Below are 19070 nucleotides of genomic sequence, written 5' to 3'. Positions count from 1 at the left end.
TTGAAGATTTGTTTGCTTTCGACCAGTTCCTGGTTTGGAATTTAAAGACAACATAGCTCCACATCCTTTGTAGCAAACGTGGTTGTACCTTCTACTGTTTTGTACCGACAGAAGACAAAACCTCTGTTTTGTACATTTGAATTCCTGCCTGAAAAAACAAAAACGAAACCACAACACACCTGAGGAGGATTTTTGTAAGTCGCGATAATAAAGTAACGAGAACAAAAGTTGGTCTCAAGTGTCTGATTACAGCCAAGAAAAGACAATAATACAAGGTGAAATGGGCCAGAAGGTCGACCGCCAGAACACGACAAACAACATCTGACATTTATGCTGCAATCCCGTTGTGTTTAAATTATAAATGAGATTTTGATCTTTCCACCACTCCATGGTTTGACTGGGCAGATCATCTCTCCCCCCTGGCTTCCACCATCACTGCTTCACCCTCTCCAGCTACATGGGCTCCAATACTATAGCTGTTGGAATTAAAATTCCTCTATAATTTGCTTTAATTGTTAAATAAACACATGAAAAACAGTTTCAAGACATACATTTTCAGAGCGCTCTTGTGGATATGGCATCATGTATCAGCTGAAATTAACACAGCTAAACAGTGTTTCAAATTAAATTCGACCAGAACAACCCAGTACAGTAGCAGTGTTGTCGTGTCAAATATACAGCACCATCAGTCTTTAACGAGTAAACACACTAGTCGGGTATCTAAGGATATCAACTGGAGACAATAAAGAATGTGAGAAATTATCGATATTGTCTGATGAGGAAACTAATGCATTGTTACTAAAGATGGATTTTAACTTAACTTAAGCTAAAAATGGAGATAATTCATCCTTTTTCTCTTTCATCTTCACTTGAAATTGTGGTGATTAAAAAGATCCTCTGTAATTACTAAATTAACACATAACAAAAAAACAAACCCACTTCAGCTGTAAGCTGATAAAGCTGCTGTTTGACAACAACTCTGACGATGTTCCGAAGTGTTCCGAAGTGTTCCGAAGTGTTCCGCGCTCTTTCCCCCCCACCCTCACCTGCACCTTCACCTCTGTGTCTCCAGGGTCGGCGGCTGGTACACAGACACCCCCGAGTCCACCAGAGCGGGGCGACCCCTGATGATGTCAGCTGCCTTCTCCGCCATCATGATGGTGGGAGCGTTTAGGTTCCCGCTGACGATGCTGGGCATGATGGAGGCGTCCACCACACGCAGCCCCTCTAATCCCAGGACGCGCGTCTGCGAGTCCACCACCGCCGCGGGGTCGGAGGGCGAGCCCATCTTGCAGGTGCAGGATGGGTGGTAGGCGCTGTCGGCTTTTTTGCGGATAAAGGCGTCGATGTCGGCATCGGACTGGACCTCGGGTCCGGGTTGAACTTCGGCGCCACGGAATGCGTCGAACGCCCTCTGCGCAAATATCTCTCTGGATAATTTGATGCACTGCCTGAACTCCCACACGTCGATATCTGAGACACAAGAAGAGGAAGAGATGACTATTGCGACCTCGGATCGCTCCGGTGTTATACAGTTTAGTCGACTTCTACCAGTAGAGAGATAGTTAGGCTGCAGAATCGGGTGGTCCAGGGGGTCGGTGCTCTTCAGCTTCAACCAGCCTACACTTGTGCTTCTCATTGGTCCGACGTGAACCTGCAGCTCAGACAGAAACACACTCATTGAGGATTTGATTTCTAGGTTCTGAACTAAGCCCAGCAGTGGGTAATCACACCTGATAGGCCTCGATCTTGGAGGCAACCCGCCCGTGGTCGATGACCTGCGAAGGCAGAAAGTGAAACTGGATGTCGGGGTGTGTGACTTGCGGCCGACTGCGGATGAACCCTCCGCTCTCTAGGTGGGCCGTGGCTCCGTAACCTACGGGAAGATCGTCACGGTAAGTCACGTGTCGGGTGGGTTTTCAAGCAAATGACATCGGAAAACGGGTTGTTGACGACCGTGCCAGGCCAAAGAAGGCCAACTGCCCACTGGGCCCAGTATGGGAGCACCATGAGGAGACAGCTGGTCGGACTTAGATTTCCTCCAGTGGGGAAGTTTCCAACGGCAACCGAGGGGCTCTCGTGTCACTACGATCTAAAGCAACTGGTATCATAGTTAATTATGGTGTCAGCAACCCAAAAATAAAATGAGCGCACCTGCTGCTGAGCGCCTTTTGCTGGGAGCGGGGGACGCAAGCACGGACTGGTTGAATATAGATGGAATAATGAGCAGAAGACGCAGGTTGAAAGGTTCATGTAAAGTTCTGTGTGTGACTGCGCTGAAATATTGTGACAGCACAACCACGAGAGAGAGGATAGCAAGACCTTCCTCACCGTGTTGAGGGAAAGAGCAGTCGGAGTGTGTGTTGGACCAGTAACTACGCACCAGTGAAGAGCGTGAGCCACTCCAGGCCTATTTTGACCATCTGGAAAGGTTTCTGGGCTTTGTACAGGGTGATGGGCTGAGTGCAGCGCTGCTGAACATAAACCTCCAAATGGTCCTGCAGGTTCCTGCCAACACCTGAGACACAACAGTGAGAAAATGTGCACAGACGCTTCGTTTTGAACGGATGAGGTCTCAGCGGGACTAAAGTGTACCGGGCAAATGCTGAACCACGGCGATGTCCAGTTGTTTCAGGTCATCGGCGTTTCCCACCCCTGACAGCAGGAGGAGTTGAGGGGAGTTGATGGCTCCGCCGCTCAGGATCACCTCTTTTTCCGCAAACACCTGGATACAAGCAAATGTCTCTCGGCTCTCTGAGGTGAGGAACCAGCTCAGCTTTGAGATCAAAGGTCTCAAAGCTGGATTTCAGTCTGTTTTCAGTGCGTAAAGTACTCCCAGCCTTTTCCAGTTAATCAGTCTCTTATCATAATTCCCATCATTGAACCACATTGGTGTATGAACACTAGTAAATACTTTCATGACTTACAACCCTCAAAGTTCTGGCTAGATGTCAAGACTAGATTAAACTAAATAAACGAGGTAAACTAATAAAAAAGTAATTTTTTTACAAATATCTGTCTGTTAAAATAATCCAGGGTTCTCACTCTTTTCTTTTGTCCCTCCTGTACGTACTCCACGCCCACAGCGCGGTTCCCGTCAAACAGAATCCTGCTGGCCAGGCAGCGCACCTCTGTCTTTAGGTTGGGTCGGCCCAGCGCGGGCCTCAGGTAGGCGCTGGCTGTGCTCCACCTCTTCCCTGGACAAATAATATCATGACTGACAAATGCTAAAGCAGTGTTCAGTGTTTGGAAATGTCTTTTTTCACCTTTATGAATGGTCATGTCCATCCAGCCCAGCCCCTCCTGTTGGTAGCCGTTCATGTCGTCCGTGAAGGGGTATCCTGCCTGCTGCCCCGCCTCAATAAAAGCGTTGTGAAGAGGGTGATTGGTCTTCCCTCTGGTCACATGAAGAGGGCCGCTACCCCCCCGATACCTTCAGTCCAAACAGCCGACAAACACATCAGAGGAGGCCTCACGGTGGAGTTCAGTCATCAGTGATGATCAAAATAGGAAGTGTTAAGTTACCAGATATGGTCAACCAGACCAATCAAAACTAGAATTTACAAGGAGTCTGTAAAATGAAATGAACATGGAGGTAGGGAAGGTCGTCACCTGTTTTCTCCCAGCTCGTGACTCTGGGCTTTCCTGAAATAAGGTAGGCAGTGCTCGTAGTCCCAGCCGTCGGCCCCTTCTCTCTGCCACCGGTTGTAGTCTTCAGCGTGTCCGCGGATGTACACCATGGCGTTGAGCGAGGACGAGCCGCCCCAGACGCGGCCCCTCGGCCAGTACAACACCCGGTTGTCCATGTTGTCCTGAGGCAAAGTGTGGTAGTACCAGTTGTACCTGAAACGACAAGAAATACAACAGGAGGGCTGTTTTATAATCAACCATCCACAATCTTTAGTCATGAAACAATAAATGCAGTTTGCTAGAAATGAAAGGGATTTATTTGTATTTGTTCTGCTAGTTGGTGACGGTGTGCTGCTAAAAGAGTCGGCTGTGACGGAAGCGTAGAATGTTTCGACTGTACTTGTCATCGCAGAGGTTGTAGGTCAGCGCGGCGGGCATGTGCGTCTTCCAGGACAGTCGCAGGCTGCCCAGCACGATGTCCTTGGGCCCAGCCTCCAGCAGCAGCACCGATTCATGGGAGTCTTCGCTGAGGCGATTGGCGAGGACACAACCCGCCGACCCCGCCCCCACAACGACATAACTGTAGGAGGGCGTTTGCTGGTTCCGTTTCGATGCCGTAGAACTAAATGTTCGGTACTGGTCGGCAGACGAGAGGCCGGGAAAAGAGCACCCCCTGTTTTTGGTCCCGGGGTTACATTTACATCGTGACAAAAGGCTGAAACGGGCCCTGCTGGCTTGCAGAAATCTCCCACCAGTCGCAACTCTTTGAGGTCCAGTTTGGCTTATGAGAGCCAGAGGCAACATCTTGGTCCTGGACAGTTTTCCTCATTCACTGAGAATCACAAACACACTCATTAATGTCAGATTTCTTCACAACAGAGCTCAAATCCAGATCCTGGGGTTCTGCAGTACCACAGTTTCACTTGTTTGGCTCTGATTTTTTTATTTGTATTTTTGAATTTTCCCCCATTCTCTCATTAGTACCCAAACCACAACAGTCTTCCTTTATCAGCAGGTTAATGAACAACTACGAATATCTAACGCTGACGGACCTGTGTGATTTATCATGGTCCAATCGCTCTAACCCAGCGAACTTGACCCTCTCTGCATCAAATGTTCGACTTTTATTTAGGATCATAGACTTATAGCCTTTGTGCATTATTATTACTCTAGAATCAAGTCTGATGTCAACTCATACAGAGCTGGAACTGTAGTAAAATGTTTCCTCTGAGAAAAAAAGACACATTAAAAGACTATTGTGCTTTGATTATGGCCAGCAGACAACACAACACTATCTAACTAGGTCAGCTCTGTCCGGTCAGAAAACCTAGAGGATATAAACGTTTAACATTCAGTTTGCGCTCAGCAAACAAGCAATAAATCCGAACTGCCCCACAAACCAGCTTTGTGAAACTAAGATTTCTGTTGTTGTTTCACGTTCACACTAAACTTTTCAAACACAGACCCTGCATATTTGCTGCAGATTCCCTCCTACTTTTTCACATTTCAGAAACATGTAAAGTTTCGGAATAATTCAGAAGAATGAGAACGAAGCTGTCAGCAGCTCCTGTTCGCCACCTGCTTCCATGCAAGCGTCATGGGTTTTGAGCGCTTGCACAGCTCCGTTATATAAACTGAACAAGAAAAAGATCAACGTTGTTTTGATTCGCTCAGATCTTTGAGTTTATTGCAAACTAAAAGTAATGATACAATATCTAACTCTATAGGGCAAAGCTTGAAAAGGGAGCATACCTTCAACAGAAACTCGACACCGACCTCCAACCGAAGCGAGTCGATCCGTGATAAGGAGAAAGTTAAGGGAAACTCAACTTCCAGAGCTGATTAGCAAGTAGGAGTTCCCTTAATTTCCTCCTTAAAAGCTAAATGGAAAATAGTGTCGCTGGGTGGAATTTGCAAAGGTTAACGGCACAATACGGCAAAAAAGTAAACGAATCCAATCCAAATCATGTAATCATAAAATCGTGCAAGACATAATGTGACGTCAGTAATTGCACGACATCTATTAATGTACACATACATACAAACTATATTGCAAATACTGGAAAATTATTACCTGTAACTGTTTAAGAAAACCGTCGAAGTTATGGACGGTTTTTAAAGACATGTTCGGCTAATGTTGATAACAGGTAATTATCTTTTGTAATAATTGGGTCTGATCATAAAACAAACTACTATGTTATCTAAGATTATATAAAACGCTCACAATGTGGGGGGAAAGACCGGGGGCTTTGCTTCTAGTTATTATTATTACTGGTGTTCTTATATTACTATTGATAATGGATGTAGCAGCAGCATCAGTAGTAGTAATAGTAGTTAACCAATATTCAAAGTTTAAATTTTTTACGGGATGTAGCGCTCCATACTCCAGTCCTGTAGGGGGCAGTAATCATCTCATGAGCTCGTAAGAATGTCGTGTCACGTGATCCAAACAAGGAAGCGTCTGTGCGCTTGCAAGAAAATCCATTCAAAGAAACCACTTTTCATGACGTCTCATTCATTTATCAAACAGTGTTTGATTTTCTTATATTAGAACATGACTCAGGCTGATAAGGAGCAAGACAACGGGAAGGAGAAAGAAAAGGAACGAGAGAAGGAGAAAGAGAAGGAGCAGCAGCGCGGGGTGAAGAGACCCATCGCTCCTCCGACCATCCCAGAGCCTCTTCAGGAGGTGAGTTAGGAATATAAGAGTTTCTGCTGCTCTTACATGGTGCATGATGTGAAAAAAACATAGGTAGATCACGTCTGTTTTACAGGCTATGTCGTAACAGCTGAGCGAGTTAAATTCCTCTTAGTGATAGATTTGAGATGCAATGAAAGTGTAATAACTCGTCTTTCCTCAGTTAATGGTAAGAGAAACCTCGAGGAAACGTGCATTTATTGGTCCCACCAAATTGCGTTTTTCCCCCAGAAGCCACAAAACCACCTTTTCCATTTGCATATTTTTGACACGTCAATGTCAGTCCGAGAAAACGGGTTGATACATTTCAATATCACTTGTCTTTCTGATCCACACATTGTAATGCTTTCCCTGACAATCCATCTCTCTGTGTATGTTTCTAACAGCAGATACAGAGTAACTTTATTGTTGTGATCCATCCCGGATCGAGGACACTCCGCATTGGCCGAGCAACGGACACTCTTCCAGTAACAATCCCACATGTAATAGCTCGGAGACACAAACAAAGTGGACAGACCAGACACGAAGATGCCTGGTTGTTAAGAGAAGGCCTAAATGTATGTTAGTCTTCAGCAAATACACTCACGATCCTGTCTTTTACTTGCTGAATTTTTATGGTAACATTTTTGTATCGTTGGATTAATTGCTGTTTTCTTCGTGACAGAAAGCAGAGAGTAATGAGCAGAGACAGAATGGACTTAAAATGGTTGACCAGGCTATCTGGTCCAAGAAGATGTCCAACGGGATGCGTAGGACACCTGTTTCAGCTGAACAGGTGTGTATCAAGAAGAGTACATTGAAAGTATTGCAATATTTTAATAAATGGTGTGATACCATTCTAAAAACTTTTACAGAAAATGCTGATGTTTATAGACAAATATGTAATGCCCTTTTCATGTGTCTATTAAGGCCAGAGCTTATAACTGTCAGATCCGTCCAGCGGTGTTAGACACCAGCTCCAGGGTCAAGTGGACTAACACCAGCCACCAGCCACCTTTTTTGGTGGGAGAAGAGGTCAGAGGTCGCTGAATATAGAAGAACTGTTCTATATTACAACATTTCTAATTTGATATTTTTCTTAATCTTCCAGGCTCTTTATGTGAACCCTTCAGATTGTTACAACACCCACTGGCCTATGGTCAGAGGCCAGCTTAATATGCACACTGGTCCCGGGGGCTCGCTCAGCGCCACCCTGGCTGACCTGGAAACCATCTGGAGTCACGTCATTCAGAAGCAGCTGGATATACCTCTTAAAGATTTAAAGGTGGGGGGAGACACATCTTTTAGTAATATGTACATTTACTTTGTGTATTACATTTTTCTTACCTTCCAGTATTACAGGTGCATCTTGTTGGTCCCTGACATTTACAACAGGCAGCACATTAAAGAGGTCGTCAACATGCTACTGCTCAATATGGGCTTCTCAGGTATTGTTATGCAAAAATGTGTAAATATTCATCTCCCATTTAGTGTGGAGTGGCTGATCAATGTTTCTCTCTTGTCCTCACATTTCCTTGTGTGCGCATAGCTATCATTGTGCACCAGGAGTCGGTGTGTGCGACATTTGGCAGTGGCCTGAGCAGTGCTTGTGTTGTGGATGTGGGAGACCAGAAGACCAGTCTGTGCTGTGTTGAGGATGGGGTGTCCCACCGGAACTCAAGGTCGGACTGAGTCATTTATGGCTATGAGTTACTTACTTTTTACAGAACTTAATTGCAAATGATGGGGCAGATTTAGAAATGTAATCCAGAACTGTGATGTGTGGTGTATGGTAAAAGAGGGCTGTGTTATTGTTCCCAGGGTGTGCCTGGCGTACGGCGGCTCAGATGTGACCCGTACTTTCTTCTGGCTCCTGCAGAGGGCGGGCTTTCCCTACAGAGAGTGTCAGCTGGCCAACAGGTTGGACTGTCAGTTGCTGCAGCAACTGAAGGAGACGCTCTGCCATCTAGAACAAGTGTGTGTTGGTCAGGGGGCGGGGTCTGAGCAGAAGAGCTCAATTAACATATCTGCATCCTTAGTTGTTTTCCAACTCATTTCTCAAGAACCGACTCAGATGTGTCATAAGTTAATGTTCTGACCCCAGGACATATCAGGACTACAGGATCATGAATTCCAGACACGTTTTCCAGACGCACCGGCACTTCTCTACCAGGTCCGGCTGGGAGATGAGAAATTACAGGTACCTTGTTCAAAAAATTTGGCTTCCTTGGCAGAATTCAATTAATTGATCATTGATCTATTTATATGCTTTTACCCACATATGTAATGTTTTTACATGTATTAGGCACCAATGGGTCTTTTCTACCCGACCACATTTGGAATCGTAGGTCAGAAGATGACCATTCTTCAGTACCGTTCCCAAGGTGACTGCGAGGATCCTTATGATGAACATTATCTGCTTGCCACACAGAGCAAACAGGACCAGGTAACAAACAGATACATTCACCTATCTAATAAGTCTGACTTTTATAAAAATAGGAAATAATCTTCTTTTTAGTCCTCTAAATCAGCTGCGGAGAGGAAGGCTGTTTCTAGAGCAGGAGGAGTTTTGGAAGGAGAGATGAGCAACCAGGGAGGAGTCGGAGAGCTTTCTGGGGGTAGTGCTGTTCCAGGAGGGATGAAAAGTGGGGAAATGGAGGGTGGTCCTGCCCAGGGGGAGGGCCTGATGGGAGCTGGAGGAGAGGGGGAAGAACCACTGTCTGCTCACCTCTCCAGGAAGAGCGCCATCATGAACCAGCTTGAGAGTAAAGCTCTGGGCCTGGACAAGGCCATCCTGCACAGCATCGACTGCTGTGGTGAGAAATAGAAGTGAGCAAAATGAGTTTCAAGAGCAGATGAAGTGTTTAAACGGGATTGTTTTGCGCTCTCTTTCGTCCTGACTTTTCTTCGACAGCGTCGGATGAAACCAAACGAAAGATGTACAGCTCCATCTTGGTGGTGGGAGGAGGACTCATGTTTCATGGTGCACAGGAGTTTCTGCTTCATCGCATCATCAACAAGATGCCGCCCTCCTTCAGAAGGCTGGTGGACAACGTGGAAATTATCACAAGGCCAAAGGTAACGTAACACAAATGCTAATGTGTCATAACACGGTCTAAACAGAGTGGAATTAGGTCGGGGGTTAATCCACAGCGCTGATCCGATCTGTAAACATTACAGGACATGGACCCGCGGCTAATATCATGGAAGGGAGGCGCCGTGCTGGCATGTTTGGACACCACCCAGGAGATGTGGATCCACCAGAGGGAGTGGCAGCGCTTTGGTGTTCGAATGCTCCGCGAGAGAGCTGCGTTTGTTTGGTGAAACAGAACAGATTCCACTTAAGAAAGTTAAGATACGTTAAGCTGAGAATGTGGCTTTGTGGGTTGTCATCTGCTCATGTAATAGGGAAGTACAGACAGTTTTGGCAAGGTGGCACATTACATTTAAGCATCATTACTATCACAAATTCACACTGAGGCACTTGCTGCCCAGTTTCTAGTTGTAAATAAAATATTTCCTATGGAAGGATGACCTTTTTGAATAAAACATTTTTCAGTTGGATTCACAGGTAAATGTTTTATTGGACCAAAGAAAATCCACTTTTCTTTTGCTTCATAAAAGCAAGATGTGATGTTATAACATTAAATAACAATGAAGTAACAATTTTAACATAAAGGTTTATTCAAGTTTAACAAAGTTTTATTAAGCCCATATAACACTAAATGTAGACAAACTAATAATCAAAGATGTCGGCTTGATTTATAGCAGAAAGTGATGTAGATAGCTGCTGCATCAACCAGTCTGGCCCCTAAATGTAGGAATTCCCAGACAGGCATCAAGAAACTGCTCAAAGCAGCTGCAGCTGGTGAGAAGGGGCGTCAGCACTATGATGTCTCTCTGCTTCTACAGGCCCCACGCCTACACTGCACGTGTAGGCATTTACCTGTAAATGATAAAAGTTACAATCAGTGTTGTCGTCATATAGATCTATAGTCTCTGTGCCATTTTAAATGGCTCATTCAATAAAAGCTCACCTTCCTCATCCCCCCATTGGTGGGGCATTAGGCCCTCCACCATGGTTTATTCTTCCCATCCTCCTTCTGCCGCCAGGGGGTCCTGGAGGACTGAATATAAAATAGAAGCATAGGTTGAACTTAATTTTAACGGAATACAACTGCAACTCAGTGTGTTTCATCCTAATGAATGGATACGGGGACGTCTCCAATCTGTGAAGATGAAGGAATTCCTGAGGTGCAGTAACCTACCCTCTGCCATCGCTGAAGCTCGTCGAAGGCCTTCCGTCCTTTGTCAAGTTTGGGTCAATTATTGTTCTAAAACTGAGAGGAAATAACACTGTTATGGGACAATAATGAGAGATATTTGTAATAAACCTTGTATAAAATCTGGGTGTTCTTGGCAGAATTTAAAAAACTGAAAATGGAAAATTCCCAAGAATCTTTTCAACCCTAAGTGTATGACACTAAACTTGTTTTAATGCTAAAGAAAAATACTTACAATAGGCCGATAAACTCCACAGCTCTCCAGAAGAAATCGCCCAGGTTGAACAGTCGCCATGGTGACTGGCTCCTGCTATCCAGGACCTGACCTGTGAAAGAAATGTGTCAGAAATTTAGATGACGTGGGACCGGGACGGTCAGGACACGCTTAGTTATCAAAAGTAACTTAAGGTTGGGTCCCCCATATTACATTGGTGCTTACAAAGGCAAAAGTCCAGCTGAGATACGTTGCCTTAGCTTCATACATGAAAATATACATCCCAGTAGCTAACTATGAACGCTAACATTTAACACAGAACAATGCAAATACCAGGAAGAGTCAACCTATTAATACTGAAATGAAATATAAATTCAACCACAATAACCTTGCCGAGACATTTATTGTATTTTCAATACTATATAAGGTACCTAAAGCGAAACATGCTAATAGACTAGCTAAAGGTGCTACTATTATATTTTCATTGATTCACAGATTTTTATTTTGAGAGTTTAAATAGAAATAAAACATAATGTTGATACAAAGAATACTACATATATGTTTTTTCCAAATTAAGCTTCACACAGTTCAAACCACTCACCATTGGACACGTACACCATCCTTCAAAAGCTAACGCAAAGGCTGTGTTTACTACTGACGCAACACTTCCGGGTTCGCTATTTGTGCAGGGTTCGTGCAGCTGCAACTCGTGTTTGCAGGAAATTGAACTGGTACATCCGCTCATTTCAAAATAAAAGCCTCCAGCCCATTTAATGCAAAAACGCAAACACGTGTTTGCTTTAATAATTATGTATACATACACGCACACGCACACGCACGCACACACACACACACACACGCGATATTTAATTGTATTGCTTCTGAATGCTTGCGAATTCATGCTTACTATTAAATTACAACTTTTGTAAAACCCGTTTCTGAATTTTAACAAGATGAAAGGTAAGTGAATCAAAATTTTCTTAAAATCTTAAAATTTTAAAATATACCAGATAGCGGTTGAAACCCAGAAACATTCAAATACAGTCAGCCGCTAGGGGGAAGCAGAGATAATAAAATAAAAACCATTTGCCATATCGTTTCCCAGCAGTAACATATTGTTCCTCATTGACCTTTCTCTTCCCCAGGAGGAACTTTAAGTTCCAAGGGCTCCCTTTGGGAAAGACTAATGAATTAAAAAGAAACAGGTTTACAAAGCAGCTTGTACCCACAGCAGTGCACCTCTGCTGCAGCTTCTGATTGCCGTGACCCCAGACTTAAGGTCAAAGGTCAAATGTTTAGACAAAACAGAGTTGTACTTCTGAGGAATGACCTTTGCAGGGCGTTCAGAGCTGATACACAATACTCAGCCATCAGAACCTCAGGTTCCAAATGGTCTCATGCAAGGAACACCAGATGATGAGGAGGATCACTGTGGTGTATTTTCTCTGATTAAAATGTGTATTTCTATCCGTTTGGAAGGGGATGATCTCAATCTTTAATCTTAATAATCAAATAAAGCTATAAATAGTTATACACACATTAGTGAGGCCTGGCACACCACGGCTGGACCCTTGTGTTAGTACAGCTGATGTTCACGCCTCACTGGGAGGTATGGCTATTTTCTATGGCACGGCAACAAAGGACCACATACCTGTCGCAATGTCAGTTTTACCTGCAATAGCTAACGATGGTTGTCTCAATACTGGAAAGATAAACTGGACATCCCTCACAAAGGATGTTTCTTTAAAGCATTTTCTTGTACTGATGAGTTCTTAAACTCTGTAAATATGTAGAAAAATACAGTCATATGCAGAGACGTGAACAGTAATGATGAGGAGAAAGGGAGAGCTCTCTGTTCTATATATAAGCATATGGTGGAGTCTTAACATGGAGGCAGTAAGCCATTTATAAGGCATAAAAATAATAAATACTTGGTCTCTTGGATGGATAGATTATGTAGATGAGTATCAAACAGAAGCTTGAGAAGCCTTTAAATGGACGGATAGTGCAGCCAGACTGAGAGGATTAGCTGTGTGCTAATGCTAGGTATAAGTATGCTATCTAGTACATCACTAATAATGATCAGAGGACTGATACCATGATGAAGAAAGTGACAATAATGTTGTTGTTATTTGGAAAGAGGTGAAGGTTTTTATAACTGTAAAGTATCTTTGCCTTGTTCTGTGGAAGGAACATCTGGATCACACAACACTGCAGCGCTATGGAGACAGCATTATAGCAGCTTGTTTAACTGTCTCAAGAGTGACAGTATTAGGGATAATGTGTGGAGATCAAAACTCCTGACACCAATCAAGCTATTAATAGGGTCTGTGATAATAAAGCCAGTGTTCTCGATCACATTGCTACTAAACACCTAAATGAATGAACAAATCTGTGAGTCTGAGAGCTGCCCCACTTCTCTCTTTATGTTTTACAGGCTTTTTGTTTTGTTACTGCCAGTTGTTAAGGACAAAGGTGAAAAAAATAAGTAGTTTAGACAACTACAGGCAGTTTAAGTGGGGCAAATTTAGAATAAGTGAGTTCATCCGCTCCACTGACAATCAGTTTGGCCTCAACACCAAACATTGCACTGACGTCTGCATATATGCATTAAAGGAGATCATAAACAAATACAGAAGCTTAAACTCATCTGTGTTTACATGCTTCAATGATGCTTCAAAAGCCTTTTATTGTCCATCCATCCAGCCATTCTCTACCGCTTATCCGGGGTCGGGTCGCGGGGGCAGCAGCCTAAGGAGAGAAGCCCAGACTTCCCTCTCCCCAGCTACTTCTTCCAGCTCATCCAGAGGGATCCCCAGACGTTCCCAGACCAGTCGAGAGACATAGTCTCTCCAACGTGTCCTGGGTCTTCCCGGGGGTCTCCTACCGGAGGGACATGCCCTGAACACCTCACCAGGGAGGCGCCCAGGGGGCATCATAACTAGATGCCCAAGCCACCTCATCTGGCTCCTCTCAACGCGGAGGAGCAGCCACTCTACTCCGAGCTCCTCCCGGATGGCAGAGCTTCTCACCCTATCTCTAAGGGAGAGCACAGACACCCTACGGAGGAAGCTCATTTCGGCCGCTTGTTATTGTGTTAATGAAAGAATTTTTTTTATAAAATTGAAGGAAAGAGGGGTGAATAATGGCTTACTATGGTATGCCAATCAAAGTATGCAAGACAAATGGTGTGATAGTGCTTCAGGTCCATTCAGGGTCAGCAATGATGTCAGACAGGGAGGAATTCTGGTTCAGCTTCATTAGTATGTTGATGAATTGTCTAAGAGACGGAATGCCTGTAAGACAGAGAGCATGGTTGGTGATATGTTGGTGAATCACCTGATGTACGCAGACGACCTGGTGGTCTTCACCCTGAGACTCTGGTCTCCAGCAGCTCCTCTCTGTACAGACTGAGGAATGGAAAATGATATTAAATATAATGCTAGCAACAGTGCTGTTCTAATCAGCAGACAAACAAGGCCAAATGTCTCAATTTTAAATATGCACATATGCTGTAGCCATATTCATCGAATCTCAAATTATTCATGTTACCCTCAAACATACACTGTTATCACTCCATTTTCAGCTTTATGTGTAAAATAGAGTAAAAACCAAAATGTTTTCTTAATCTTAATTTCAATTTATATTTAAATTCCTATTTTCTGTGTGCTTGTGTGTTTTTGTACATGCTATATAGCAAGGAACAAAATACACATTTTACTGAAAAAGTGGTGACATTTGGGGGGAGTCATAGAGTCCTCACAAATATATATGAACATGTGTGTGTGTGTGTGTGAGGATGGATACTATGTTGCACTCAGCGAACCTCCTCAACACACACACAGGTGTAGATGCAAACACTCATTCATCATTTTGACAATCAGATACCAGTGTTACACACACACACACACGCACACACACGCGCACACATGCACACACACACACACGCACACACACACACACACACACACACACAAACACACACACAAACACACACACACACACACACACACACACACACACACACGGCATCTCACAATAATGAGAGAATCATCACATTAAGGGTATGTTACATGTTATTTTCTCCCACTCCTTCTCATCCTTTGGCAGGTAAAAGGCCGTTAAACCTCATGTGGTCTGTGTAACTGGAGTTTATAAGTTCAGAACAGTTCACATTTCAGAATATGAGCTAGTTAAATGCTTTAAAAGCAAGAGTTTAGACACGAGAACATCTTGACTACTTAAAAACAAATTCTTGGGTAATGGCAGCACGTGAACATGAGCCTAATCACATGTCCAGACACACAACACATCTGTGTGTGTATATGTGTGTATGTGTATGTGTGTATATAGCTTATATGGCTGACTTTAATTATAGACAGATGAGATTATTTGATTTGTCTTGAATTGCTGAACTTTTTTTTTTGGTCTGGGATGTGAACAGAGGGTTTAATGGGCGGGGCCAAACGGGGCTGCAAGAACCCAGGGCCAGTAAGGGGACAGATAAAGGCGATGTAGTGTTGTTTCTTTCCTGAGGAATATGCGATTAAATGATAAAACGCAATTTAATTGACATTTTTGTCTAAAGTAAAACCATTTTCTTTTTGATAAACGTAGATTTTGAGTCTCTGGAAGACGTGACTTGATAGATTTTGTATATGTAGTGGGGAAGAGTAAAGTTATCTCTATTTATATTATCATAATATGTTTCTTATAAATGTGGCAAACCACAAAATTGCTGGAACAAAACATCATTTTCAACTGTATTACTAATTAAGTAAATATTGACAGGCTAGAATGTGTCAGCTTTTCTCGGTGTGATGTCGCAGTTCTTGATGTTGCACTTTGCTAAATCTATTAAAACATTTGCTACAGTTTAAGCAACAATAACATATGGCTCAATCACACTCTGCTCCCCAGCTGCTGTAACCAGGAAGGAAACGTCATAAAAACGAAAAACGAAATGTAAAGCTGAGGCAACGTTGGGGGTGACGGATGGGATAGAGGTGCACAGCGAGGAGGACGGACTGTACGGATGGGGAGGGGGGGGGGGGGGGGGGTCAAAGGTCACAGTCTGGCCTGCAGGGAAATGATCAGACACTGTGTGTTAATAAATATCTGGGGCAGGTTTTAACTTAGTGTGTGTCAGTGTGCACGTGCGTGTGTGTGTGTGTGTAGAATTCCTATAAGCTCTTCCTCACATCAGTGTTCACTCATGATGACTTTGTGTCCAGTTACTACTGATGAATGAAAAACACTTTCCTCTGGGGTCAGAGGTTAAATTCTTTGACTGGAAATGTTCAGGCACTGCAACTCCTCTCATACACACCTGGGCACACACACACAATAACCCTAGACTACTGTGTTTAACCCTAACCCTATACATATCCTATCCCTAACCCTAAACCCTAGCACAACCCCAATCTTAGCTGACCCTAAATCCTAACCCTTAGAAAAGTTTTTTCCAAAATTAAATCCATGAACACATGTGGAGTCAAACCCAGTTCCCCAGATGACTAACCCTAAAGCTAACCACTAGACTACATAGCCCTAACTAACCCAAACCTGTTGTGTTTCACCTTAACCCTAACCCAACCCCAATCCCAGGTCTAACCCTAAACCCTAGGTTTACTCGGTTTAGCTTGCAATAATTTCATCCCTGGTACCCTTTCCTTATCCCAATCTTCCCCACAAAGTAAACCAATATGTAGCAAGTGTAAATACACACACACGCACACATGCACATACACACAATAAAAGGAGGAGGGGAGCAGAAGAGATGAGAGGAGAGAAAAATGGAGGAGCCATTACTCAAGTGAATACCACTGTGGAGTAAATCCAGAGTTCCTGTTCCAGCAAAACACGAGGAGACATAATCAGGCTGAGAACACAACAGTAAGTTCCAATTTAAAAGCAAAATACGCAGATCATTCTAATTATTCTCATTTATGCTCTACATGTCTGCTCCTCTCCCCCTGTCCCCCCCCACCCCTTCTATGTCTCCACATATCGTCTTCATTTTCCACACGAGGCCTTATACAGGTCACTCCAAGGGTTTCTTCCTGTTAAAAGGGAGTTTTTCCTGCTACTGTTGTTTGTTTGGGGGTCAGGCTCTGAGCTTCAGTAAAGCCCCCGAGGGCAATGTTTGATGGTACCAGATACTCCATAAAGTTGAATCGAAGTGAATTGAATAGAACCACAGAGCAACATTCCCCAATTCCATTAATTTGAGCTAAACAAGTCTGGTTTTCTCACATTTCAATACAAACACGGCACATTTGTCACTGTTCGATGTGCAAATTAAAGTACTTGCTGACAGAAGTTTGCTGAATTATTCAGCAGCGGATCTCTGCTACAGCTCACTTTTGTTTTTGTTGGAAAGACAAAATGACAGTTGACTATTTTGTCACTGGTGTCAATTTTCAAAATTCTACAGACTTAGAAAATCATGAAAAGTATTAAAGTGTACTCCACATGATGACACAGACCATGATGTTACTGCATTTTGGGCGCCAAACTCCCACCCGAACTGTTAACAACTGCCAAACACAGATGAAGCCTGTTGGCGGTGATTTTCAAAAGGCCAAATCTCCAGAGTGGCGCATCTCACTATGGCTCTTTAACATGTCAGTACATATATACAACATTACCTATGGATCTCTCAAGGCTTTAAAAAGCAAAGCGCACATCTGTGAAATATATATGCTTTCAAGGATTAAATGTCACTTCTCCTCTTCTTTTTCCATGTTTTTTCCCTTGCAGCTGTCTGCAGGACGGTGTAATCGTGCCAAATGCTAACTGCAGGATCCCAACATGCACACAGAAGACACACAAACGCCAGCGGAGGTCCTTCAGGACCAAATTCCTAGCTGACCCTCCTTCCTCTTCGCATATCTTAGAATGTAGCTTCTAAAGAAGTACAGTAACTCTGATTTAAAGATGCTCTAAATAGTTTGGACCAAAGCTGCGGAAGAGCTGTGGGGTGATGTGATATGCAGATGTTGAATCGTACGCAGGTCAGGTTGATGTTTCCGTGCTAGCCCGCGAGTCTCTGTGGAATGTCAGCGCCGTGGCGCCGGATTCCCTGATCTCACACTGAAGGCCTCTGCAGGAAGAACGCTGCAGGAAATTCACAACACACACTTGCACACACAAAATAACAACAAGACAAACACCGTGATGGTTGCCAGGGTATCTGTCACTGCAGGAGGCCGGAGAGTGTTGCGAACTGCTGCTGAAAGGCGGCGTCATACAGCCAACACAGAGGGATTCATGAATGTACATGAAAAAAAACATGTTGCTTGTTTTTCCCTGTATTTCTTCCTTTTCTTCCCCTCTTGCTCTCATAAATTACCCGTTTTCATCCATCCCTTCAGCCTGTACAAATAAAATCAACAAGCTTTCAACACACGTTTTAGTTTGGGCCAAGGAGCCTTTTTCAGTGTTTTCCACTCTATATAGACTCAGGGTGAAAAGTTAATATATATTCTAACAACAGTTTTCACTTTTGCATGATTCGTAACATCGCTCCAAAAGCTGTGAGCCAAAGTTGTGATTGACTTAATGATAAAGTAACTTTTAGAAGTTTCTCACCTAATGCATTCCTTCAGAAAAAAAGGCGTTCCTCATTTGCCCTGAATGCTGTCTTTTTAGGTTTGAAATGCCCCCAGGATCCGTCATCATGTCTCTGTTGCCCAGCGAGCACAGATCCATTTTAATCCCTCTGGATCGACCGTTTAAAAGCAACAGAAACAAGTCAAACTAAAGTTGGATCTTCGTCTACTTACCATCTAAATCCCTGCTCATTTGTCACTCTTAATCCTTTTAAAACACCCGCTCACACACACCCGCTCACACACACACACACACACACACACACACACACATACGCACACACACACACACACACACACACACACGCACACACGCACACACACACACACACACACACACACACACACACACACACACACAGCATCAGTAACATTGTGCATTAAGTTTGACTAAAACAAATCAGAAAGATAACAGACCTTTAAATAAAATCCATTACATTAATTTCAGTGTTTCCCAACAGATTTTAAATGATTTCATCTCGATGACGTTTGCCTGTTCAGATTATTAAAATCAGCTATTGTATTTGTAATGCTACAGTAAATTATTCAAGATCACCTTGCATTCAGTAAATAGAACCTACTCATTGTACTAGATCCACTAACTCATGTATTTATATTTACATGCACATTTGCAGTTTAATCAATTTAACTTT

The 19070-nt window shown here is 43.5% G+C and overlaps 3 protein-coding genes across 4 annotated transcripts; 1 reads left to right on the top strand and 2 right to left on the bottom strand.

Moving 5' to 3' along the window:
* Positions 1-7: 7 nt before the first annotated feature.
* Positions 8-5508, bottom strand: chdh (choline dehydrogenase). Its single transcript, XM_003963023.3, has 10 exons — positions 5383-5508; positions 4031-4462; positions 3613-3843; positions 3267-3433; positions 3046-3197; positions 2596-2725; positions 2384-2518; positions 1734-1876; positions 1552-1654; positions 8-1473 (listed from the first exon to the last, which is right to left on the bottom strand). The coding sequence occupies exons 2-10, from the start codon at positions 4432-4434 to the stop codon at positions 1055-1057; spliced, it is 1884 nt and encodes a 627-aa protein (XP_003963072.3). The 5' UTR covers positions 4435-4462; positions 5383-5508; the 3' UTR covers positions 8-1054.
* Positions 5509-6184: 676 nt separating this feature from the next.
* actr8 (actin related protein 8) lies at positions 6185-9821 on the top strand. Its single transcript, XM_003963002.3, has 13 exons — positions 6185-6319; positions 6715-6885; positions 6993-7103; positions 7238-7342; positions 7419-7592; positions 7662-7755; positions 7857-7989; positions 8129-8282; positions 8412-8507; positions 8613-8753; positions 8826-9123; positions 9222-9385; positions 9488-9821. The coding sequence occupies exons 1-13, from the start codon at positions 6185-6187 to the stop codon at positions 9629-9631; spliced, it is 1920 nt and encodes a 639-aa protein (XP_003963051.2). The 3' UTR covers positions 9632-9821.
* Positions 9822-9866: 45 nt separating this feature from the next.
* Positions 9867-11521, bottom strand: selenok (selenoprotein K). 2 transcript variants are annotated; one of them, XM_003963003.3, is made up of 5 exons: positions 11406-11521; positions 10826-10916; positions 10576-10647; positions 10345-10434; positions 9867-10253 (listed from the first exon to the last, which is right to left on the bottom strand). In XM_003963003.3, the coding sequence occupies exons 1-5, from the start codon at positions 11422-11424 to the stop codon at positions 10250-10252; spliced, it is 276 nt and encodes a 91-aa protein (XP_003963052.2). In that variant the 5' UTR covers positions 11425-11521; the 3' UTR covers positions 9867-10249. The 2 variants fall into 2 exon arrangements, with proteins under 2 accessions (XP_003963052.2, XP_029690087.1); XM_029834227.1 differs by lacking the exon at positions 9867-10253 and having other exon boundaries at positions 10350-10434.
* Between the last annotated feature and the right edge of the window lie 7549 nt (positions 11522-19070).

The sequence above is a fragment of the Takifugu rubripes genome, chromosome 3, assembly GCF_901000725.2.
Source record: "Takifugu rubripes chromosome 3, fTakRub1.2, whole genome shotgun sequence".
Classification (NCBI taxonomy): Eukaryota; Metazoa; Chordata; class Actinopteri; order Tetraodontiformes; family Tetraodontidae; genus Takifugu; species Takifugu rubripes.
This window is presented reverse-complemented; position numbering and strand designations above follow the sequence as displayed.